This window comes from Drosophila miranda, chromosome XR, assembly GCF_003369915.1.
Source record: "Drosophila miranda strain MSH22 chromosome XR, D.miranda_PacBio2.1, whole genome shotgun sequence".
NCBI classification, from domain to species: domain Eukaryota; kingdom Metazoa; phylum Arthropoda; class Insecta; order Diptera; family Drosophilidae; genus Drosophila; species Drosophila miranda.
Genome location: NC_046674.1, coordinates 14,534,011 through 14,555,960, shown reverse-complemented (window position 1 = coordinate 14,555,960; position 21,950 = coordinate 14,534,011). Strand labels below are relative to the sequence as shown.

At 45.8% G+C, this 21,950-nt stretch overlaps 8 protein-coding genes across 11 annotated transcripts; 1 reads left to right on the top strand and 7 right to left on the bottom strand.

Annotated features, from left to right (window-relative positions):
* Positions 1–3,566: 3,566 nt before the first annotated feature.
* Positions 3,567–3,803, bottom strand: LOC108150936. Its single transcript, XM_017279266.1, has one exon. The coding sequence runs from the start codon at positions 3,769–3,771 to the stop codon at positions 3,613–3,615; it is 159 nt and encodes a 52-aa protein (XP_017134755.1). The 5' UTR covers positions 3,772–3,803; the 3' UTR covers positions 3,567–3,612.
* A 388-nt stretch (positions 3,804–4,191) lies between these two features.
* Positions 4,192–4,645, top strand: LOC108165337 (protein new-glue 1-like). The gene has a single exon (XM_017301371.2). The coding sequence runs from the start codon at positions 4,355–4,357 to the stop codon at positions 4,634–4,636; it is 282 nt and encodes a 93-aa protein (XP_017156860.1). The 5' UTR covers positions 4,192–4,354; the 3' UTR covers positions 4,637–4,645.
* Positions 4,646–5,776: 1,131 nt separating this feature from the next.
* LOC108152613 (protein new-glue 1-like) lies at positions 5,777–6,972 on the bottom strand. Its single transcript, XM_017282078.2, has one exon. It carries the CDS (start codon positions 6,109–6,111, stop codon positions 5,830–5,832), a length of 282 nt encoding a protein of 93 aa, XP_017137567.1. The 5' UTR covers positions 6,112–6,972; the 3' UTR covers positions 5,777–5,829.
* Positions 6,973–7,209: 237 nt separating this feature from the next.
* On the bottom strand, positions 7,210–9,447 carry LOC108152611 (nucleobindin-2). Of its 2 annotated transcripts, XM_033386558.1 has the most exons (3): positions 9,430–9,447; positions 9,029–9,351; positions 7,210–8,963 (listed from the first exon to the last, which is right to left on the bottom strand). In XM_033386558.1, the coding sequence occupies exons 2-3, from the start codon at positions 9,290–9,292 to the stop codon at positions 7,419–7,421; spliced, it is 1,809 nt and encodes a 602-aa protein (XP_033242449.1). In that variant the 5' UTR covers positions 9,293–9,351; positions 9,430–9,447; the 3' UTR covers positions 7,210–7,418. The 2 variants fall into 2 exon arrangements, with proteins under 2 accessions (XP_033242449.1, XP_017137565.1); XM_017282076.2 differs by lacking the exon at positions 9,430–9,447 and having other exon boundaries at positions 9,029–9,412.
* An 87-nt stretch (positions 9,448–9,534) lies between these two features.
* LOC108152612 (probable ATP-dependent RNA helicase DDX52) lies at positions 9,535–11,562 on the bottom strand. The gene is made up of 3 exons (XM_017282077.2): positions 11,453–11,562; positions 10,007–11,394; positions 9,535–9,947 (listed from the first exon to the last, which is right to left on the bottom strand). The coding sequence occupies exons 1-3, from the start codon at positions 11,513–11,515 to the stop codon at positions 9,602–9,604; spliced, it is 1,797 nt and encodes a 598-aa protein (XP_017137566.1). The 5' UTR covers positions 11,516–11,562; the 3' UTR covers positions 9,535–9,601.
* A 126-nt stretch (positions 11,563–11,688) lies between these two features.
* On the bottom strand, positions 11,689–13,179 carry LOC108153475. Its single transcript, XM_017283509.2, has 2 exons — positions 12,812–13,179; positions 11,689–12,741 (listed from the first exon to the last, which is right to left on the bottom strand). The coding sequence occupies exons 1-2, from the start codon at positions 13,151–13,153 to the stop codon at positions 11,836–11,838; spliced, it is 1,248 nt and encodes a 415-aa protein (XP_017138998.1). The 5' UTR covers positions 13,154–13,179; the 3' UTR covers positions 11,689–11,835.
* Positions 13,180–13,435: 256 nt separating this feature from the next.
* Positions 13,436–15,546, bottom strand: LOC108153474 (arylsulfatase B). Its single transcript, XM_017283508.2, has 5 exons — positions 15,319–15,546; positions 15,090–15,249; positions 14,547–15,035; positions 13,593–14,489; positions 13,436–13,528 (listed from the first exon to the last, which is right to left on the bottom strand). Exons 1-5 carry the CDS (start codon positions 15,457–15,459, stop codon positions 13,488–13,490), a joined length of 1,728 nt encoding a protein of 575 aa, XP_017138997.1. The 5' UTR covers positions 15,460–15,546; the 3' UTR covers positions 13,436–13,487.
* A 487-nt stretch (positions 15,547–16,033) lies between these two features.
* Positions 16,034–21,602, bottom strand: LOC108153660 (battenin). Of its 3 annotated transcripts, none has more exons than XM_017283770.2 (6): positions 21,503–21,602; positions 17,575–17,792; positions 17,376–17,506; positions 17,161–17,319; positions 16,759–17,098; positions 16,034–16,695 (listed from the first exon to the last, which is right to left on the bottom strand). In XM_017283770.2, exons 2-6 carry the CDS (start codon positions 17,776–17,778, stop codon positions 16,261–16,263), a joined length of 1,269 nt encoding a protein of 422 aa, XP_017139259.1. In that variant the 5' UTR covers positions 17,779–17,792; positions 21,503–21,602; the 3' UTR covers positions 16,034–16,260. The 3 variants fall into 3 exon arrangements, with proteins under 3 accessions (XP_017139259.1, XP_017139261.1, XP_017139258.1); XM_017283772.2 differs by having other exon boundaries at positions 21,493–21,510; XM_017283769.2 differs by lacking the exon at positions 21,503–21,602 and adding an exon at positions 19,801–19,998.
* Positions 21,603–21,950: the final 348 nt, after the last annotated feature.

The window sequence follows — 21,950 nt, the reverse complement described above, 5'->3', positions numbered from 1 at the left end:
CAGTAACCACTCATCATTCGGAGAATCATAGACCATAGACGACCTGTAGACGATATGACGAGTAAACACTTCCATCAAATGTGACAGCCCACGGATAGCCCATCATCAAGTGCAGCAGCTGATTTGCATCACTTTGGGAGGAATATGAACTATCTTTAGCCGGTTTAGATCATTGGCTGTTCCACGATCATTTCACTGTGCCGGCTAGATGTATCCAATGCCGATCGCTGGATGTACTACTACTTCTACTACTTTTTGTATTAGCATTGGATACTTTCAGAGCTAAAGAGCAAGAAACTGGTACTGGAAACTGGAAGGTGGTAACTTTCCTGCTTTACAGATGTACAATCAAAATCTTTGAAAAATGCAGATTTTATTAGATGTATATTGGAGATAATGGCCATAGGTTCATAGGGTCATAGGGGATCGGATTAGATTCGGCGGACCGTCCTGCGGACACGGACCACCTCACGACGCCGGTGGACGCCATTGGTTGAGCTTTCCGTCGCCCTTCGACGGACTCCGCCACGGCGGACTATGATCCGTTTGATAATGACACGGCGGCGGCGGTGCTTCTTGGTGGTGGCTGCGGTTGTGGTCGTGGCCGAGGCATCTGTTGTGGTTGTGGCTGAGGCATCTGTGGTGGTGGTTGCCGAAGCAGAGGTTGTTGTGGTGGTCGCCGCTGCTGTTGTTGTTGTTGTTGCCGATGCGGATGTCGTTGTTGTTGTGGACCCGGAGGCCGAGACCTGGCTGCACAGGACGAGCATGGCCAGGACGACCAGAGAAAGAGCGATAACGGAGCGCATTGTAAGTGTGTGGACTCGTTTGGACCGCTTGGAACTGTTGGTGGCAGTGGCACCAGAATGGATATTTATAGCATCTAGCATCCACTCCACTCATCCACAGATGTGTCTCCAAGCACTCCCCTCCATTCCGTTCATTCCCTTTCACAAGATCACTTTACGATTACAGTACCTATTGTGGTATTGTTTTTTCAGTTTGTTCCTGATCGACGTAAGTGAAATTTTGGGGAAAACCAGTTAACATGGCACGAGACAGGGGACCACACCAGGTGGGGTTTAGTTGGCATACTTTTTGGGTACCTCTAGCTATTCTTCTCTTATACCATACGTTCCCCTTCCAATATCTTCCCCTTCGGAGCATGCCGGAAACAGTGGTTGGGTGGGTTCTTCTACTTTGCCATTTGTCAAAGATCATGGGAAAGGGCGTGGGATGATGTCCGGAACAGAGTTTACAGAAGTACATATATCATTAATCTTGACTTTCAAGGGACATTTACTATGTCTATATTTAAACTGATTCAATGGACATCTTCGCAGAGTGTAAGTGCATTCGGTAATCAATTCAAATCCGAACGATAAAATAGCAGAATAAAGTGGGGAAATGCTGCAGCTAAGAAAGATCGAACAGCGCCCAAAAAGTATGCTAAGGCATCAGATCCACAAGCCAAGCTCCGTCTCACGCAATGATTTCGATTATCTCGATCAGAACGTTACTGCAGGAGATATGTATATACTGTGGGAAATCAGCTTACCAGCTTAAAAAACTCCTATAGACGGAGGGGAGCATTCTTCATTGGGAGACAAAAATTACTACTGGTACTTGATCTGTGGATATCCGCTAAAGAGTGCTTGTAACGGAAGTACCAGAAACGACAGGAATGCCAGAACGTTGGAAACGGCAAATTTATTCTGGTTTAGTGGTTTCCAGAACACGATTCAATTGCTCTTTCGTTCTTTATTTTCAACTTATTCATATACCAGTTCTGGTATCTGTTTTTGTGAGATAGCTCTGCAGCCGCCGCACGGCTTTGTCAATACACGTGTTCTCAGCGGTTGAACAATGAATTAGAAAATAGGAGTATTTGTGCTTTTATGATCCGATGATGATGTGAAGGTTGGCATCCCATTACACGTGGGGATGTTTAGACTATAAAACAATTACAGTGAAAGTTTCCTTTCCATGGTTCAATTTGAAATATTGAATATTGATAGACAAAATATTCATTAAATGATTTCCGACTTTAAACATACATACATTGATCTTCAAATAAAATATATACAAATAAATTCATGCAAGAATTGTTAATTGTTAACTCCAAAACATTTACATATGTAAGTGATTATTAAAATAGATTTGAGGTCTGTTTTGAAAATATTAAATATGGGCGTAAGAACTACTCGGACAGGCCTACAACCTACACCAGATATCACGATCCAATGTTGTGAGTGTTTTGCTCACTGTTCGAGTTTTTCTTGCAGTGTAAGCACACTTAATAATATGGCATCTTTCATGTGAAGAACTGACGCACTTCGCGGCTTCCCAAAGTAGTCGAAAAACAAAAAGAAAAAGCAGAAGAAAAAGACAATTCAATGGCTAACATCTATGTATACATAAGGGGCTCGGAAAGCCCCAGAAGAGCGGTAGAGCACATATTCTGCTCGAAGACAATCTCGCTATGTATCTCCGATTGGATATACGAAGTCTGGTATAAATAGCAAGGTGTGATTGACGATTGGGACACGAACCTGAACAGAAGCCTGAGCAGAAACAAGAGTCACGATGCGATACCTTTTTGTGCTTTCCCTGGCCATCCTGGCCGCTCTCGTTCCCCTGGCCACAGCGGCATCCTCCACATCGAGCACCAGCAGCTCCGGAAGCACCAGCAGCACGGAAGCAGCCTCCACTACGGAGACGGCAACCGAGACCACGGAGGCAGTAACCACGACCGTAGCAGCAGCCTCGACCACATCTGCATCGGCCTCGACCACATCTGCATCGGCCTCGACCACATCTGCATCGGCTTCTGCATCTACCAGACGGCCCCACCGTCACCATGATGGTGGCTGTGGAGGAGGCGGCAGAGGTCGTGACGAGGGCGGTCGCGGAAGGGGCAGGAGAGGACGGCGCGGTGGCGGACGCTCCAATGGAGGCAATGCCCGCTCTCGTGGTAGCGGTGATCGCTCCAATGGACGCTCCAGCAGTCGTGGATCTAACGCAAGGCGTAGCCAGAGATCCAATCGAGGTTAAGTGATCCGAAAATATGTCCAGCAGTATTCCTTGCACTTACCATGAACTCAGTAAAAGACAATTGCATTACGAATTTTTCTTTTGATTCACATGGCTGAAGAATTTAGGTCAGTAGACGGTACAGAAAAATCAGTTCTTCAAGTATTGGCAGAGCCAAAAATTCGGGGGCTATATGTTGGGCTAATAGGGCAAGAATGATGAAGGGCCAGATTGACGAAATCCTAAGTATTAGACTCCTTTCTTAAAATCTTGCGGGACCCAGACTGTCGATCGACATAAAAATCTCCAGTACAAAAATAAGCTAATTATTTGCCATATATAAAGATTTTTTGCGAAAATCGTGAAATAATGAACGTCCTTATTTATGATACCAATCGTTTGGCTGGTCTCCTGATCAAGAAATGACATTTCACCTCGGACAAATAAGACTAGATCGACGAAAGACCTACTCTCCCAGAATCTGGGGGATACACACTACGCTGACGAATACGAAGCACACAAATGATTCAGGTAACATTCTTTATTGGGAAAATGGGATTAAAGTTGTTCAGCTTTCAGCATTCAGCCCGAAGTGTTCCTTCTGCGAGTCACAATCACGTAGGTCCTGATGCACCTGCTCGGGTTCTTGCACTTCGTGACGGATGACTGCGTTGTTGTCGTGGCTGAGGCTACCAACTGCAGGGCCAGAGCGAACAAGGTGACGAGGAAAAGGAGCTTCATTTCGGGAACTGCTGGGTAGAGCTTTAGTCGACTGAATATGAAAGAGTTTTGTGATTAGTTGATGTGGCATCCGCCGTTTTTATACTATTGCCGATTTTAATTCGCACCAGCTGCGAGAGGCCGACAAAATGTAAGCCAAATATTTGTCCAGCTTACATAAGCTCTAAGTGTTCAGTCAGTGGATCCAAATATGGGCCGAAGAGATGTTTTTGCCAAGAGTCGTCGACAGCCCACCTGTATAATTCATGTTTTCTGTCAGTTACCTCCGTTTCCTACTCCATGTACCCAAGTGCTTTAATCTGGTTACAGTTCGGTTCAAATTATCCAATTGTTTAAACATATCACATTGGCGAATGGCAAATATTTGGATATTTGCCTCGTATTGATTCCTTCCTTTTACATTCTTCTTTCCAGGTGAGGAAACATAAGAAGTATGTATGGTAAACACCATAAGAGGAACAAACCGAAGCAGGAACTCAACGGACCCCTATAAATAATCTGAGTCGACCTCCCACCAATCACAAAACTCGGTCAACTCTCGACAGCTCCAGACATTCACCGCCAGCTCAAAACTAAGGCCAAAATGAAGTTCCTTTTCGTAGTCGTTCTCATTGCTCTGGCCATCCAGTTGACAGTAGCACAGAGCTCAACTACCACAACGGAAGCCGCAACGACCACAACGACAGCTGCGTCCACAGATACGACCACGACGACAGCGGCATCAGTGACCAGTGCTACGACCAAGAAAACAAATAAACTTTGCTGGAGGGGAAACAACTGGTGCAACACCCGCCAGCAGGTCAAGTGCAAGAACCCCAAGAATTGCATCAAGACCATCGTGGTGGTGCGTCGCCATAGAGGCTAGAAAAAGACAATTTTGTACAAATTAACAACCAATAAATATCACGATTGTTCCGAAAGCATACAAATTATGTGACTTTACTTTTTAGGACTTTCACGAGAACGGGGTTTTTTTTATAGGCAAATAGGAGGCACTTCTACATCTTTAGCAATGACGGACTCCTAGAGCGACTGTAGGTGTCTTAGCAGGAAAGCATTTCCAAATCACTCTCCTCCGACTCGGGTTCCTGTTGCTGCGTTAATAAGAAAAATAAGCAATGATTCGGTTTTGCAAGCCAAGAACTTACATTTCAGACGTCTGCTTGTTTTTGTGACTGGGGTCATGTCTATTCAGCTCCACCTGAGCCAGGTCGGGTGCGATCTTTCTCTTCATCACGACGACTTTTCTGCTTCGTTTTCTTTAGACAAAGTTTTCGATACGTTTCCGGTCCTTGGCCTCATTTAACATTAAAATCATATGCGACCTGTACGCCATCAGTGCACGAGTGTACTGCGGCATAGAATCCCCGCGCACCACAGAATGCCTTGGTGAGAGCTCGCCTATGAAGTAGGCGGGGCTGTTTTAAGATAACTCCAATGTGGGATTGCAGATTTCAGCTAATATGTCTGCCAGTAGAACGGAATCATTCAGCACACATTCGCCATCCTTCACGATTTTTAAATTGTTTGGAATGCAACGTGGACACGTGAACATTTTTTAACACGAGGTGATCATGGAAATTCTTATTGTTGGACGTCATACTAATGTCCAAGAATGCCTCAAGAATGGATCCCTCACCCGAAATATTCTCCGAATTTGGCACCGTGTGACGGTTTCTTGGTTCCAAACCTGAAGAAATGGCTTCATGATTCCAACGATTAAGCCGTGTCACAAACACAAAGGCTTTTTCGAGGACCTCGACATACCCTTTTCTAAGGGATACAAAATTTGGAGAAACGTTGGACAAAGTATATAGAGCTAAAAGGAGACTATTTTGAACAATAAAATGATTGTATATCCAAATAACTGTGTTTCATTCATAAAGTCACGGACTTATTGAACAGCCCTCGTATATCTTATAGCGGACAACGATCGAGCTGAAACAGTATCAACAAATTTCTCCACTTGCTGCCCATCCTTACTATTCATAACGAATTATTCACTTTTCAATTAATGTGTTATTTATTGATCTTTTCGAATCCGATCTGCACTCAGACTCAGCCCCTATGGCGACGCACCACCACGATGGTCTTGATGCAATTCTTGGGGTTCTTGCACTTGACCTGCTGGCGGGTGTTGCACCAGTTGTTTCCCCTCCAGCAAAGCTTATTTGTTTTCTTGGTCGTAGCACTGGTCACTGATGCCGCTGTCGTCGTGGTCGTATCTGTGGACGCAGCTGTCGTTGTGGTCGTTGCGGCTTCCGTTGTGGTAGTTGAGCTCTGTGCTACTGTCAACTGGATGGCCAGAGCAATGAGAACGACTACGAAAAGGAACTTCATTTTGGCCTTAGTTTCGAGCTGGCGGTGAATGTCTGGAGCTGTCGAGAGTTGACCGAGTTTTGTGATTGGTGGGAGGCCGACTCGGATTATTTATAGGGATCCGTTGAGTTCCTGCTTCGGTTTGTTCCTCTTATCGCGGGTACTGTACATACTTGTACAATGTACATTGTCCACATGGAAAAGCAGAAGTTAATGGAATGTGATGTGTATCAATACGGAGCAAAATACCCAAATATTTGACATTTGCCAAAGTACGCCCTAAGATAAAATGTTTGAACAATTGGATAATTTGAGCAAAATTGTAACCAGGTTAACCATACTGGCAGAATATATGAGTTTTGAATACGACTACTCGTAAGTTACCTCTCGTCACTTTTGGGAAAACTTGTTTCTTGGGATCGAATCTGAATTTACTGATTGAATGTTTAGAGCTTTCATAATTGGACAAATATTTGCCATTGCCAGTCAATCAGTTAAATGTATTGGGTTACATTTTGTCAGTTAACCGCATCTGGGGCAAACAAGTTCAAGATCTAAACAATGTAAGCAATAAATGTATCGAGAGGGACGAATACGGAACTAATAAAAACGAGCAGTCTAACGACAATAAAAATAAATAGATACTGGGCCACAAATATTCAGTCATTTCACAGAAGTACCCAGGCGACATCCAGAGCTTCGTGGTGGTGCGCCGCCGGAGGAACTGAGTGATCTGAAATTAATACATTTTGAATTTTAATATTGATTGCAAAATAATGATTGATTGCAAAATAACGAGATTTAATAATAATATAGTACTACTACTCGCGTTCGTACTGCATCTAGACGTTGTGGAATCCAGATTCATCGTTGTGATTCTCTCGCCAATTGTATTCTGATAGCTATAAATGCGTTAAGGTTGTTTTTGTGGCCATTATCTTTTATTATACTGGTTCTACCGTGCAGCATATAATCACTTGTAAAGTTTTCTTTTGTGGTTTGACCCAAACATTTATTTATTTGTCTGCTATAAAAACTCATATTATATATAGTAATATGTCCAAAAAATGGATTAAAAAAATGTTGCATAATGCAGAGGGACAGGAGAAGAATGAAGAGTATAAAAAAGAAAGATTTACTAGTACAATGGAAAGACAATGTGGCAGCCGCTTCGACAATCGATTGTTATTTTTTTTTTGCCACATTATCATAGTGAGATATTGTTTTGTGTGTTGCTATTTCAGTCCGATCAGTGGTCTCAGAATCAACCAAAAATTTAATTAAATTTCTATACGTTTTCTATGCCAAATGCGCCATCCAAGGAATGTTTAGTGTTGCTGCTGTGGTATTGGTTGATTTTGTTTATGCTCTTTCTGTTGCTGCTGTACCGGAAGCTGCTGATTCTGTACAGGTGGCGGGCTTTGATTATTCAATTGCTGAGCTTGGGGCTGTTGTTGTTGCACAGGCTGTTGCTGCTGTTGTTGCTGTTGTTGTGGTGCCGATTGCTGGTTTCCGGACTGCTGTTGTTGATAGATAGGTTGTTGTTGCTGCTGCTGCACTGGCTGCTGCTGTTGCTGAACAGGTTGTTGCTGCTGATATTGCACGGGCTGCTGCTGTTGCTGCACGGGCTGCTGCTGTTGCTGCACGGGCTGCTGCTGTTGCTGTACGGGCTGCTGCTGTTGCTGCACGGGCTGTTGCTGTTGCTGCACGGGCTGCTGCTGTTGCTGCACGGGCTGCTGTTGTTGTTGATATTGAACAGGTTGTGGCTGCTGATAGACAGGCTGCTGTTGTGGGATCTGTCCGGCATGCTGATAGACCTGATTGGGGTGCAATTGGACGGGTTGTCCATTCCCGTATTGCTGCTGTTGGTACTGCTGCGCGTATTGCTGCTGCTGCTGGGCATATTGTTGCTGCTGTTGCGCGTGCTGTTGATCTTGCTGTTGGTAGTGTAGTTGTCCATTTGGCGGGTGGTAGGCCACACCGCCGGGTGGCGGCGCTGAATAGTAGCCTTGAGGCATATTTGGATGGGGCGGCAGTTGTCCCTGGGCAATCATTCGTTGAACTTCCTCCTGACGGCGGCGCTCATACTCCAGATACTCCTCGTGAGTGTATTGCGGCTGTTGGTCGATGGTCTCCCATTCGGGATCTTTCTGGAACTCGTCCTTCGATGTTTGCATCATGAACTCCTCGATGCTGATCAAGCCATCGTGATTGGTGTCGGTCTCCTGGAAATAATGCTCACGCATTCGCTCCATTTCCTCAGCCCTTTCGCGCATATCGTCCTCGGGGAGATCACTTTGGTAGACCTTGTCCAGCTCCTTGACAAACAGGGCCTTCACTTCAGCCTCATCCCAGTAGCCGTTGCTGTCCACGTCGTGGATGGAGAAGAAGGTCTTGGGTTCAAAGTCATTCTTGTCCATGTGGTCCTGCTTCTCCCAGACCTCTTCCAGTTGAGCCTTGTTGCCAGGATGATGCAGTTTTCCATGATCCTTGTGCTTCTCCTCCTTTTGTTTGAGTTCCTCTTCGAACTTCTTACGTGACGCCTCATCCATTTCCTTCTTCTGAGCCTCGCGCTCGAACTCCTTTTGCATTTCGTACTCCTTGAAATCCCCACGACGCTTGCGATCCGCCTCGGCCAAATCATCCGAGGTTTTCTGAATTAACTTTTTCAAATCTTCTATCTCGAAAGTGTGCTCATTGTCGTGATCCAAATGCAGAGGCACCTTCAGATGTTTTCGATCGATGTCGTTACTCAGCTCGTAGGCCTGATTTGCCAGTTCACGCAAACGCTCCAACTCTCGTCGCTTTATTTCGTCAAGCTTGGTTCTTACATGATGATTCACATAGTCCAGCTCTTGAGCTATTTTGCCACTCTACAAAACAGAAGACCTTGGTTATCGCAAACAGATGGGAAATCCCCAACACCCAACACTCTTACACGTATGTCTGCCTCCGGGGCTTTGTCCAATTTCTGGCGGAACTCGGGATCAGCTTCTAGAGCCTCGACGACTTCTCTTAGATAGCGCTCATACTCCAGTGCCGTCTCCACGTCAGCTGTGGCGGGGGTACTGCTGGATTCAGCCTCCTTGGGGTCCGTCTTTTTGTTTTGCGTCACGGGTAAAGCTGTCACCGCCGAAATCGCGATGGAAACAACCAAAGCCAAGCCCAGCAAGGACAGATTGTGTGCTTGCTTGCACTTCATGGCTGCAACTGTTGTCTCTAAGCGCGTGCCTGAGGGTTTCTTTTGTTCTGATTCGGCAACTGTGCAAATAATTGAATAAAATTAAATATTCTGACGTGTCGAACGTAAAATGAAATACAAAAGAGTCGATAGCTAACTTATCGATATTCTCGGTCTTTCCCAACACTATTCAATCAGCTGTCAGCATACGGAAGAATTTAGCACGGTTTTTTGAATTTATATTTTGTAAAAAATTTGTAATATCGGAGCAGAAATTATTTTATTTTACTGTTTTCAGCTTAAACATACTTTTACGACTACTATTGCTGACTATCTGGCTTTCAAATCTTTTTTAATTTTTTTCAACTTCTTCAGTTTTGGCTCAACAGCCTTTTTCGTGGGCTTGTTCAGACCACTTTCAGTTTTTTGTGTCGTTTTGGTACCGTTTTCCCTGCCCGCGCGCTTTTTGAGAATATTTTCCGTTTTCTGAATCTTCTGCAGCTTTGCGGATTTCTGGGTTGCCTCAATACTAGCCTCTGGTCGTATTTTTGTGGAAATGTCCTCGCGCTCCAGTGGCTTCTTGGCTCGTATTCTGGCCTCCGATTTGCGAACTTTCTTCATTTGTAGCATGTATTCCGGAACAGTACCGCCGGAGTTCTTAATGATCAAGGCAATGCTAAGAAAAAGACACAAGTTATATAATAGTACGACTTTTATCATCTGCGTTCGAGTTACCTTCTCAAATTGGCCGTATCATCCTGCGTGAAGAAGGTAATGGCACGGCCTGGACGACCCGCGCGACCCGTGCGCCCAATGCGATGAATGTAAGAGATGGTCGTGGGTGGGAAATCATAATTAATGACCAGATTAACGCCTTTGAAGTCAATACCGCGCCCCATAAGCTCCGTGCAAATCAGGACCCAAATGTTTCCCTCGCGGAAGGCACGCACGCAGTTATCACGTTGATGCTGGGAACGCTCGGCGTGAATCACGTCCACGTTGATGCCGTCGTAGAGCAGCTCTTCAAACAACTGCTTTGCACGGTCTTTGCTTTGGACAAAGACAAGAACAGGCGGCTGAAGGCCTTGGCGCACCAGGTTTCTCATGGCCACCAGCTTGCCACTCTCGGATCCAACGAACAGCAGTTCCTGTTGGACTGTATCCGTGGCGCTGTTCTGCACTCCAATTGTGATCCGCACAAGGTTCTTGAGATGCCGCAACGCCCACTTGGCCACAGGGACCGTGTATGTGGCACTGAAAAAGGCCACGCACTTCTGCGGATGCGAACAGGCGGCGTAGATGTCATCCAGCTGTTCCTTAAAGTTGTTTTGTCCCTCCTCCATCAGTCGATCCGCCTCGTCCAGTACAAACCACTCGACACCCTTAAGATCGAGCAGAGGAGGTTGTTGTTGCAGCAAGAACCTCACTCGATTCGGGGTGGAGATGAGAATATCATACTTCTGCTTGCACTCCGCTCCATGCTTTTGCTTAGCTTCGCTTACTTTGCTGATGAAATGAGTGCGCAGACCTGTCTCCCTCGTCAGCTCTGAACACTCGCGATAGATTTGCTGCGCCAGCTCTCGCGTTGGGGCCAAGACTAAGGCCCTCAGCCCGGTCGTTTTATGGGAGCGGAGGCCATTGATAATCGGTGTGAGAAAGGCCAATGTCTTTCCAGAACCAGTGGGCGCACAGGCCATCAGAGCCCGCTTCTGGAACAGCACCGGTAATGCTTGCATTTGGATAGGTGTGGGCTGGGAGAAGCCGTACGAGAGAACGTTCTTTTGTAGGCGTGGCAGTAGCTTGTAATCCCTAATCAGGTCATCGAAGCTTAACACGGGCGCCGGAATGTTCTTGCCCAGCGCTGTTATGCTGTGTTGCTTCCTCGATGCATTTGCCTGCTCCGTGATCTTTTGCAGTTCCTGCTGTTCTGCTGAGAGTTTCTTCTGATCCTTGGCCTTTTTGCGCTTGGGCGCAGCTGCAAGAGCGCCGGCTGCATCTCCCAGTAGTCGAAATTCTGTGTTTTCTGATTCCTCGTCTGCTTTCTTAACTTGTTGCGGCTGCTCCGGCTGCGGCTCCGGCTCTGTCTGAGAGCTGACAACAGTTTTGCTCGGTTTGATGGGGTTCTGCAAGGGTGCCATTAGTCGAAATGTGTTAAATTTTATCCACACAATTTATACACACCTTTGGCTTTTTGGTAAACCGTACTCCTGCAGTTAATAGTTTAAATATATCATGCTCGTCCATTTTCGTTGCTAAATTTCATCGCACGTGCATTTGTTTTGCTTCAGACCAGAGTTGCCATACCATAAAAAACGAAGGCACAAAATGTGCTGTAATGCGCAGGGCTGTGCGGCACTTACATTGATTTCAATTTCAAATAATTCATTTGATAAATTCAATTAATTAATAAATTACCATTCGTGATTTTTAAATTATATTTTTTCCGTTCAGAAAACAAAAGCATAAACCGATGATCAGCTGCTAGAAGACTTTCAACTTAGTCATAAAATAAAACACCATCCTAATCCTTACATTAATTTCTTAAGATTATGGAATTTTCAATCTCAGGGCTCCATGGCCACTAACTCATCCATGAGGTCAACACGCCTTCGCAGTCCTTGATTGTTACTCTCACTCCCTTTAATGTCATCCACTATGCCGCCCCAGGTAAAATTTGTCCGTCCTTCAGACATCGACAGCTGATCCAAGTAATCATCCCTGAACTCCTCGCAGAGATTGTGCATGGCACAAATGCTCTCCACTATGAGACGGACTTCGTTGAGATCTCGCGCCTCCAGGGCGTAGAGAGTGTTGAAACGACGAGCCAATGCGTCGAGGACCTTCTCGGCCAGCTGGAAAGCAGGCTTCATCAGATCGTTGAACACTGCATCCTTGCGAAAGCATTCTGACTCGATGGGTCGCATCAAATACGATTTGAGTGGAAAGACACTATTTCCAATAAGGTAGCTGCCGGCTGGCATTGTCCTTGGGTTCAACGCAAGTGTTTGGCCAATCGGCGAATCCTCGAATGTGTACTCGTGGGCCAGTTCCACATAGCAGTCGATGATCTTTTTCTCGGCATTGCAGATGAGTTGCAGGACAACTGGAACCTCGGCATGCTCCGACTCCAGGAAGACATCCAGGCGCTTCAGCGTAATGATGCCGAACAGCTCTTTGAAGCACTTGAGCTGCGGAAGGCTCTGATAACCCTGCAGCGTGTTCTGTTGTGCTGCCAGAGAGTTGGGCCATTTGATGAAACTCTCATAGTTGTCGGATATAACATTCCAGAAGCTACGCACCACCTGCTGGCAGAGTGCCCACGGCAGCTGATACTTCCTGGAAATCTCTTCGAAGTGTTCGTCGGTGGCTAGTTTCCACATGGCCAGCGAAAACACTGTCTGAGGCGGAGGGCTCGGGTACCCGGGCAGGCTAATTTCCTGTAGTATCTCCCCCAATGATTGTTGAATTTTCTGCAAATGGTGGGCGGAATTAAATGACTTTGCCAGGGGCAGGGTTGTTTTCTCCGACTTTGGCACTTACCAGAAACGATAGCTTGCGCATATGCAAATAAGATTCGAATTGAGCCTCCACATACCGGTGTAGGAGGTTTAGATCCCCATATGTCCACTGCAATTTGGCAATTTTACGGGGTGCATGCGGCTTCGCTTGTTCCATTGTCTCTCTGCGCTTGAGATTTGAGGACGAACCACGTTTCTGCTGCATTAATGCAAAGATCTCCGCCTCGTCGTCATCACTGGCCGCCAGAAGGGGGTAATTATTCGATGAAATCTCTGTTGGCCCATCGCCTTTGGGCTGCTGATCAATCAGCAAATCCTTAGTAATAATAGAAGCAATATTGGCCAAAACAGCGCGCTCCTCCATGGTTTGTTTTGTTGTCTGTCTGTCGTCGTATTATTCTCCGGTTTTGTGGTGGTTCCGACGCCCAACAACCCCTTGAAGTAAATGTATGTGCAAACACGCATGTGTGTTAACAGGCTCGCGGTCAGCTGTTTGGGCGCCACTTTACCGGTATTTGAATGTTGCGTCTTGTGAGCTTTGGTTAATTTAATTTAATGTAGAATATTTACGAGTATATTCAAATGAATGAGTGCCTTAAAGTTATTTTAGAGATGTTTAAACAATTCCTGTGGGAAAGTTCTGCCAGACTGGTTGTTTGTTTAGTCGATAGTATCGTAAACACGATATTGGTTAACGGTTATTCGCAGGGACTGCCGTGGTAATTGCATTCCACGGGCGCTACAAATCAATAAATCAATCAAATGAGTGAAAACCATTAATATTTGCAGCAGATCAAGCTCACCCAATGCAGGTTTCTCCACCTCAAATGCATCCCATGTGCACTTGTGCAAAGTTGGATCAGATCTTCTTATGCCCTGCCGATTTCCCGGTGCCGAGGCTCCTTCGCGCAGCAGTTGGACGCGCTGCCTCAACGCCGCCAGAACCTCAGAATGTCTCGTGGAATACACCAAATTGTTTTTCTCACACGGATCGTTCCAAATATCGTACACACACTCCTCCACCAAAGGATTGCAGCCTCGTTGAAGATCACCGCAGCGGACGGCAGCCGACCGTCGCAAGGTCACCACACGCTGCTGCGTCATGCGTCGAATATCGTGGCGGGCTAGGGCTCGGGAAGTGGGTGAATTGCGTACCGTCACCACATAGCGGCTCTCACGAGGATCCAGGTCATCTAGCTCGCGGTAGGTGAGCACTTGATCATACTGTCCCGCCGAAGTGGTGCCATTTATATACTTCCAGTGTCCCATTTGGAATGAAGTGACCCGCCACTCATCGTCCAAGATGTGCAGAATTTCACGCGGCACATGCGGTGCATCCACAGGTCCTGCCAACTGCGGCCACAAGTCTATGCCATCCAGCTCGAGAGTGTGGGGCAGCTCGATGCCAGCGGCATGAGCTAGAGAGGGTAGCCAATCCGCCACATAAATGGGCTGAGTGAAGATGTTGCCGCGTGCCTGCAGCTGCGCACTCCAAATGGCGCCGGCTACGCGCACTCCTCCCTCCCAAGGAGTGTTCTTTTGGCCTCGGAGCGGCCAGTTGGAGCCTGTATTGGCAAACATGCCCACTGACGGAGCGCCATTGTCAGAGTAGAAGATCACAATGCTGTTCTCCAGCTGACCCGTGCTGTTCAATGCGCTGACAATGCGCCCCACACTCTGGTCCAGCTTGGAGACCATGGCTGCAAAGGTTCTGTTAATCAGCACGAGCATTTTAGGGTAAAAAGAATCTAACCAACCTGCATATTTCCTTCTGTTGGGATCCTTAATGTAAGCAAACTTTCGAATCTCCTCCTCAGGTGCCTGCAAGGGATCGTCTTCATTCGCCGTGTGTGTGGCGAGATGGCTGAGTACCAGGAACAAAGGCTGCTCCTGCCCCTCCCGCTCCCTTATCACACGTTCCGCCTCGTTGGTCAGCAAGTCTGTGACATATACGCCACGATCCCTGCACTCCAGCTCCATATTCCGACGAAAGTCATAGCCGAGAGAGTAATTACGAGCGGGCATCTTCGAGCGCCTCTGATAGTAGTCTATGTAGGCGCCCCAGTAGCCATAGTGATAGTCGAATCCGCGTCGAGTAGGCGTGTACTCCGGACGGGAGAAGCCCAAATGCCATTTGCCTATCAAGTTGGTGGAGTAACCGGCCTGCTGAAAGATCTCCGGCATCAGTGTGGCATTCAGAGTAAGTCCCCAGGGTTCCTCATTGCTAATTACAAAGTGTTGAGTGCCTGTTGCATAAATTGATTGATGAACACCAACTTTTACAAGACAGTAGATATTACCTGTGTGTATTGGATAGCGACCGCTGAGGAGAGCTCCACGAGATGGAGTGCACATGGCCGGCGCATACAAGCGGTCCAGAATCCGTCCATGGAAGGCCAAGGCATCGATATTGGGAGTTAGAAACTCCCGTCCACCGCGAAAGCTGACATCATCGAACCCCTGCAATATATTACAAATGCTGGTTTGTTTTGGAAAATCGGTGCTTTATGTCCGAGAAACTTGTTCTACCATGTCATCGGCCAATATAATGATTATATTGGGACGCCCTGCCGTTGCTGTTGTTGCTGTTGCTGCTGATGCTGGTGTCACATCTGTCTTCGCTCGTTGAAAGCAGAGTAAAAGCAATAGAAACGCTGATAAGCCTTTCATTGTGTGTTACTTAATTTCCAAACTAATGAACTAATTTTAATCGCGTGCTGCGTACCGTTGTGTACAACAGCTCCCAAGCAACTGACGGTGGGAGAGAGGTCCACGTAATATCTTGCCTCGAATCGACTCGACTCGGCTCGATTTCAGTTTCAGTCTTTGGGTCTGTTTCAGTTTGTTTAAGTTGCGAGGGGTTCGTCCAAATTAGCAGCCACTCACAAACTTGATTGACTATGTAATTAATGTTCGGCAACGACAACAGGCTGTAAATGCAAGACTTTTAAGTTGATTTTGATTGGCTTCTGTTGAGTAACTGGAGGAGCCAATACTAGACAGATCAAGGGTGTTTTTCATATTTCTCCCCAATTTCATACGTGGAAGAATTTGTCCGTAACTTACACCATCAAACATGGGGAGTTTATTGTTTGCTTTTTTTGCTCTACTTCATTTTGTAAAGGTTTTCTCTTCGGCGCGAGAAGTGCGTCAACGAGCTCTGAGAATTGGCTTATCAATTCACCAGAACAATTGTCATCGAGAGTGTCTTCCGCACCTATATATTCATTAGTGTGGTATCGGATTGCTACTAAAAGACGAACGATTTATTAAATAAAGCTTAGAGAGTAATTGAACAGAGGCTACATAACTACATAACATCTATCTAGCACTACACTACCAGAGTCCGCTTTGGCTTGGTTGCAGTCACACAGAGCTAATAATACTATAAAGAGTCACGCACTCATAGCTAGACACACACGTTAAAGGCATAATCTGATCCCAGATGCATCGTTTCCTCTTGGCTGATGATCACCAGACAACGCTCCGCACCGCCGCCGGCAGACCGCAGATGGCATTGTGTACGGGAATGGCCAGGAAGCCGGCCAGGGCAATGCCATAGGAGTCGGACTGCACCACCATGGCCATGGCGAACTGCTGGCGCTCGGGTGATATTTCCTTGGACATGCGGTAGAAGGTGTTCACGTAGGCGCCGCCACCCAGCAGTCCTTCCCACAGGACGATGACGAAGACGATCCAGATGCTGGGCGTGTACCACCAGATGACCTCGGTGAGGAAGTAGATCACGTTGACGAACTGGAAGACGGACATTAGCCAGATCTTGTTCAACTGGAAGATGTTGACCGAGGAGCGCGAGATGAAGACACCAATCTGATAGTCCACATTCAGCCAGCGGTACTGAGAGTCCTTGTCCAGGAAGATGTTCTCAAAGTAAACCAATTCAAACTGCAAACGAAAAGCATCATCATGAGGAAGATCTCGGAAGCGTTTTTCTCCAATCCCACTCACCAATCCCTGGTTGATGAAGTACTCAAAGAAGTAGACCAGACAGAGGGGCAGCATATACTTGAACAGATGCTTGATGTAGGAGAGCTTCTCCTTGAATCCAACCAGGGGCTTGTCGTCGCTGATCAGTACCTCGGTGGACTCCACGGTGGTCACAGGCAGAATGTCCACCTGCGGACGACGCAGGAGCAGCCAGAAGGCGAAGGCCTCAATGGCAGGAAAGACGAGCATAATCAGCATGGTGTTGCGGGGGCTAACATCGAGATCCCTCAGGGTGGCATAGCTCAGCGAACCAATCACGCCGGCTCCTCCAGTACCCGAGGACCAGGTGGATATGACGTTTCTGAAACAGATCGAAAGAATCATTTTAGAGATTCAACTAAGGATTAGACCGTTCAAACTAACTTGTTATATCGCGAAGAGTATGCCAGGAAGGTGGTCTCTCCAATGCCACTGCTCGCCGACGTGATGATGACTCCCAGGAGAGCCATCCACTCGGCGTGGGCGAATCCAACGAGCAGGAAGCCAGCTGCCGAGCAGGCCACCGCAATTGCAATGCGTGAGCTGCAAGGGAAATCAGGTTAAGATGCTGCAAAGGCCACAGATCTCGGTCTACTCACTTCACCCAGAAGGGAAAGAATGGCATTAGCATCTTGACAAACAGCGAGGGCAGCACATCAGCCAGCAAAATGGCACCGGTGGATACCAAGTGACAGTTTCTACCCGTGGCACTGGTTTCATCGTCATCGGTCTGACAGGGAGCACAGGAAAACGATTAGTCTGATTTGGATGATCAGGTTATCCCTGATCTTTGCCTACCGGATTGAACTGCTTGATAATGTCGTGGGCCGCACTCAACATCACCACATAGCCGTAGTTGTTGCATAGACCAAGGATCCAGTAGGATGTCAGGTCCCGCCAGAGGCCGCGATCCTTTCGAGGGCTGTGGGGGCCACCTGCAGGTGCGACCACAACCTGAGGATCGTGCTCGGCCTCGGCCTCTTGCTGTTTGCTGGTCGTCATATCGGGCAGGCCAACTATGGTGAATATAATTAAAAATACAAGTAATTATTGCACACTGACTTTTGCCATGAGAAATCGAGAACCATTGTGGGTCCACCTGCCGCTGCAAATGAATGCGGTTCCCAGTGCGGCATCTACTATTGCTTTTGGTCATGGAAACGCTATGAACTTAATTGAACTGAACTAAACTGAACACTGAGAAAAAATAAATTGTATATACTCTCGATATATGTACATATGTGTATACTGATGTGAACGGAACTTTAATTACATATACTTTTTTTAACCCATCTGAAAAACCCATTTCTTACTGCTGGTTTTGCTCAGTGCATTAACAGTTATTGTAAGGTTCTCTCTCTTTGATCGACTGGTAAACGGCTTTGTTTCTCTTTGAAAGAGTATTCTGAAACTCTTGCAAAGCAAAGCTACTCTTTCGTTGAGGTTTGTTGAGGTTCGTTGAGGTTTCCTATGTCTTAATATTTTCTAGAGTCGAATTTAAAAAGATTGCTTAATTTGTTAAGCTGTGCATGTCTGTCGGTGGTACCTTGAACTTGAACGAACACAATTGGCATTTGGGGAAGTACGTAAAAAAAGTTCACTTAAGTTTTCTTGAGAAATACGTGCGACAAATAATAATAAAATATGTCTATTGCACATCTACGAGTGGTATTGAAGGTAGAATGAAGCAACGGTTCTACTAGGTCGTATATTTAAGATGGATTAGCATATTATTTATTGCAATAAGCTTGGAGGAATAATTTTAAGAACTCTTAAGAACGAAAAACTGAAACGGATTGGTACTTTCTTTAACAATAATTACAATTAGATAGATAGACAGATTAGATACTTCAATTGCTCTACAGATTTCACTGTTTGGTAACAGATTGCAAAAACCAAAGAGGGGGAAATGAACTGAGTTGGTCACCACGTATACTATGTGTATATATGCATATATACATAGATCATCAGTTTATTGGCAACGATTTATATGGTGCAAAGTGCAAATCGTTTGATTTGTTTACATCCGACAGAACTTGTGACTGTCGCTTATGGATGGGTAGAAGGTGGGGAAGGAAGGGATATAGAACCGGAAACCATGGGGAAAGGAAATCATCCTCTTTGAATCCCAAACACATCCTATATCCCCATTATAAATACATGTATTTAAAAAAAACCCCGAACAATGCCCTGCCTGACAGCCATAATTTGCACGATCATTTAAGTTGACCTTGCACCTGTTTTACGAGTAGATTAAATTAAAAAAAAAGCACAACCGCAATTAAATAATATCAAATTAGCACCAAGTACCAAGTGGGAACAAGAACAGGCCTGAAAAAACTGGCAAATAATTGAACAAATCTCTCGATTCAATGGGTTGGTTGCATGTGCCAAATCAGCAACTGCAGAACTAAAGGTTCTCTAGAGTTACTTCGGGTTATGCTGGAAAGTGACGCATCGATGGGTTTGAGAGTACTCCATTTGCGCAGTTACAATGTTGTTGACCCACTTCGGTGTCCGCTATCCCATTGCATTTGCTTAGTATCCACAAAAATTCAATTCGACACCCCACCGAAACACCAAACATACACACGTTTCGAAATTTCGAAAGTAAACTGAGAATAGAAGAAGTCCGCGAACCAATATCAGCATTTACCTTGGGATGGCACAGCACTTGGTCGTGTCATTCACTTCTGTCTGGGCTTTTGCCTATTTTTGAAACGAATTCAAAGAAAGTCCTTGAGACAAACGAAGGCGAAATGGTGTGGATTAGATCTTAGACATTCTTTAAATAAAAGAACAAAGTTGAAAAGGGGAAAGACCTATGCGAGGACTCTCCAAGCTATTGACATTGTCCCACTGATGACAAACCTTTTCGTAAACTATTTATGATCTTATCCTTTCTGGACGTTTGAGCTCAGATCTTGACGAGCTTGTATGCAACTGAATCTGCGCTTTAAACTCCGTGCAACATTTGTTCTGTACCAATTCTACTGCTCATGTATTTCTAGTTTAGTGGCTAACCTTTGGCTTTTCTGTGTTCTTTAACAGCACGTTTGAGTATTGGATGCACTTCCTTTCCTTGCACTATTTGGCCAACACTTGGAGAACAATCGGCTAGAAGTTCGGAAAGCGACGTCGGCGGTACGGGGGCAACCACAACGACAACGTTTCGCGCGTTGGGGCGTTCGGTGAGCGACTGAACCTGAATGAGCCCTCCCCAACACTCAAAGCGAGTCCCCAACAATCAACTGCAATCGCCGACAGCCGACAACAATGATGGACGTCAAAGACCGAAAGTGCGAGGTATCACGCGAGTTGCCAGCGGCAGCATAAAAAGCAGAATAAAATAAAATCAAATAAGAAACCCACAGACGACAATAGAAGTGCAACAAGTGCCGAGTGCCAAAGTGCCGATCAGGCGGATTATGTCTATAGATATAGTATTTGTACGATTTGATTCGATTCTGTTCGATTCCGCTCGATTCGGTTCCGTTCCGTTCTGATCCGTTCGCGGGGAGCAGCAAAGAGTTGAGGCCGGTCAGCGAACGTCACGTTTTTTGCTTTGGCAAATCTTTCCCTGCTCATTTTATACCCTTTTCAAGGGTATACCCACTTCTCTTAGATGTTCGCACAGGCCAGACAGAGGCATCCCGATCCAAAGGGCTTCTACTGGAATTTGTTCAAGACCTTATGATAAGATTTCTGAAACATGTGCGTATTTTGTTGATACTGAACTGATAATCTCAATAGGATAGTCTTTCTTTACAGCCCCCCAAGAGTCGGCGATTGTTTCTGGCACGAGTAAAGATAAAGAATCGGTCTTTACCCGCGATTAGATAGATAGCCATACAGAGTTATTCGAAAACTTTCGAAGGCTTTCGAGCTAACGCATCGATTATCATACGGCAATCAAAAATGTGCCAATTATGGAAGCACATTTTTTGACACCTTAATTTATTCTTACAACCATGATGACGATGAGGATGATTTAAGGTATTAGAAACTTCGGAGTTCTTATTCGTTCTAATTCAAATATTTCATTGTTTTTGCTGTTGGCTGCCGTCGGCTGTCGTTAATGAAAAGTTAAACCGAATGTTAATTGCATTTCGTTGCTGTTTCTTAGGCAATTTGTATGCTAGTAATACAGTGCTGCCTGTTGTTGTGAGCTCTTTCAGGGCTTTGTTCTGGCCCCTAAATATGAACAGCAGTACTTTCTGTTGCGTTCTGTTCTGCTTTGTTGCTTTATCGGGAGGCACGTGGCGTATGCGTAATATAGGATAAACGCTATGAAAAGAACACCTGTGGACGAGGGCCAAGACCCAAATGAAAAGAGCTCAAGAGTATATGAAAAAAAGAGATGGCAGATAGGAATAGAGACTAGAACTCCTAATTAGGGATTCCTATGGACCTTGCGAGCAATGCTTTTGATATTACTTATGATATTTGTGGAGGTTACTTAACCCACGCTGTAAATACTGAACGAGAACTGTTCAGTTATGCAAACAACATTTAGTCGAACTTCGGCAACACGATTAACTGGAAATTCTGGCTAATTTAAGAACAGAGTAAACACACCCGATCCGGCGGAGGTCTCACTTGAATGGCAAACACTCCACGCGACACTTTCGATGCTTGGCAGGCCGCAAATCCGAGGTGAAGTGCCATAAAGTATACCCCAAAACAACAACAAAAAGAACAAAACAACAGCCTTACGGATACGCACACTTTCGAGTTGAGAGTAGTAGTATTTCCGCCTGCTACTCAATCCGCCAGCTCGAGGAATGGAATCCAACTGAGGACATGTCGAACACAAAGCTAGAACGGAGTCGGATGGCCAGGGCTTGCAATCGACAGTGTCATTATCGTTAAGTAGGGGCACAGATTAAATTACAGATAAGATGTGCCCAGCATTGGGCCATATAAATCTTAAGATATCAGTCAGCTAGTCAGCCGCATGGCGTTTCGTATGAATACATGACAGGCGGCGCACCAGAGCCAGCCCCAGACATGACAATCAGGCAGATGATGAGAGAGGAGCTGCGAACAGTTCAATCTAATTATCGGAATACATACTGGTGTGTAGCTGAGCTGAGAGTTTTCCCCGTAATAAAATAAAATTCATTGAGGTTTTATTTCCTTTTACCCATCCTTTGGCATTCAAATCGAATCCG

Coding starts and splice junctions, on each gene's coding strand:
- LOC108153474 (XM_017283508.2), bottom strand. CDS start 15,459: ATGAAAGGCTTATCAGCGTTTCTATTGCTTTTACTCTGCTTTCAACGA. Junction 14,490..14,546: donor CAACAGAAGGAAATATGCAG/GTTGGTTAGATT, acceptor GAACCTTTGCAG/CCATGGTCTCCAAGCTGGAC. Junction 13,529..13,592: donor GGTGGAGAAACCTGCATTGG/GTGAGCTTGATC, acceptor ATTGATTTGTAG/CGCCCGTGGAATGCAATTAC.
- LOC108153660 (XM_017283770.2), bottom strand. CDS start 17,778: ATGACGACCAGCAAACAGCAAGAGGCCGAGGCCGAGCACGATCCTCAG. Junction 17,507..17,574: donor TTATCAAGCAGTTCAATCCG/GTAGGCAAAGAT, acceptor GCTCCCTGTCAG/ACCGATGACGATGAAACCAG. Junction 17,320..17,375: donor TTCTTTCCCTTCTGGGTGAA/GTGAGTAGACCG, acceptor TTTCCCTTGCAG/CTCACGCATTGCAATTGCGG.
- LOC108152613 (XM_017282078.2), bottom strand. CDS start 6,111: ATGAAGTTCCTTTTCGTAGTCGTTCTCATTGCTCTGGCCATCCAGTTG.
- LOC108153475 (XM_017283509.2), bottom strand. CDS start 13,153: ATGGAGGAGCGCGCTGTTTTGGCCAATATTGCTTCTATTATTACTAAG. Junction 12,742..12,811: donor TGCGCAAGCTATCGTTTCTG/GTAAGTGCCAAA, acceptor CACCATTTGCAG/AAAATTCAACAATCATTGGG.
- LOC108150936 (XM_017279266.1), bottom strand. CDS start 3,771: ATGAAGCTCCTTTTCCTCGTCACCTTGTTCGCTCTGGCCCTGCAGTTG.
- LOC108152612 (XM_017282077.2), bottom strand. CDS start 11,515: ATGGACGAGCATGATATATTTAAACTATTAACTGCAGGAGTACGGTTT. Junction 11,395..11,452: donor GGTTTACCAAAAAGCCAAAG/GTGTGTATAAAT, acceptor GCACCCTTGCAG/AACCCCATCAAACCGAGCAA. Junction 9,948..10,006: donor GATACGGCCAATTTGAGAAG/GTAACTCGAACG, acceptor TCTTTTTCTTAG/CATTGCCTTGATCATTAAGA.
- LOC108165337 (XM_017301371.2), top strand. CDS start 4,355: ATGAAGTTCCTTTTCGTAGTCGTTCTCATTGCTCTGGCCATCCAGTTG.
- LOC108152611 (XM_033386558.1), bottom strand. CDS start 9,292: ATGAAGTGCAAGCAAGCACACAATCTGTCCTTGCTGGGCTTGGCTTTG. Junction 8,964..9,028: donor CCCCGGAGGCAGACATACGT/GTAAGAGTGTTG, acceptor TCTGTTTTGTAG/AGTGGCAAAATAGCTCAAGA.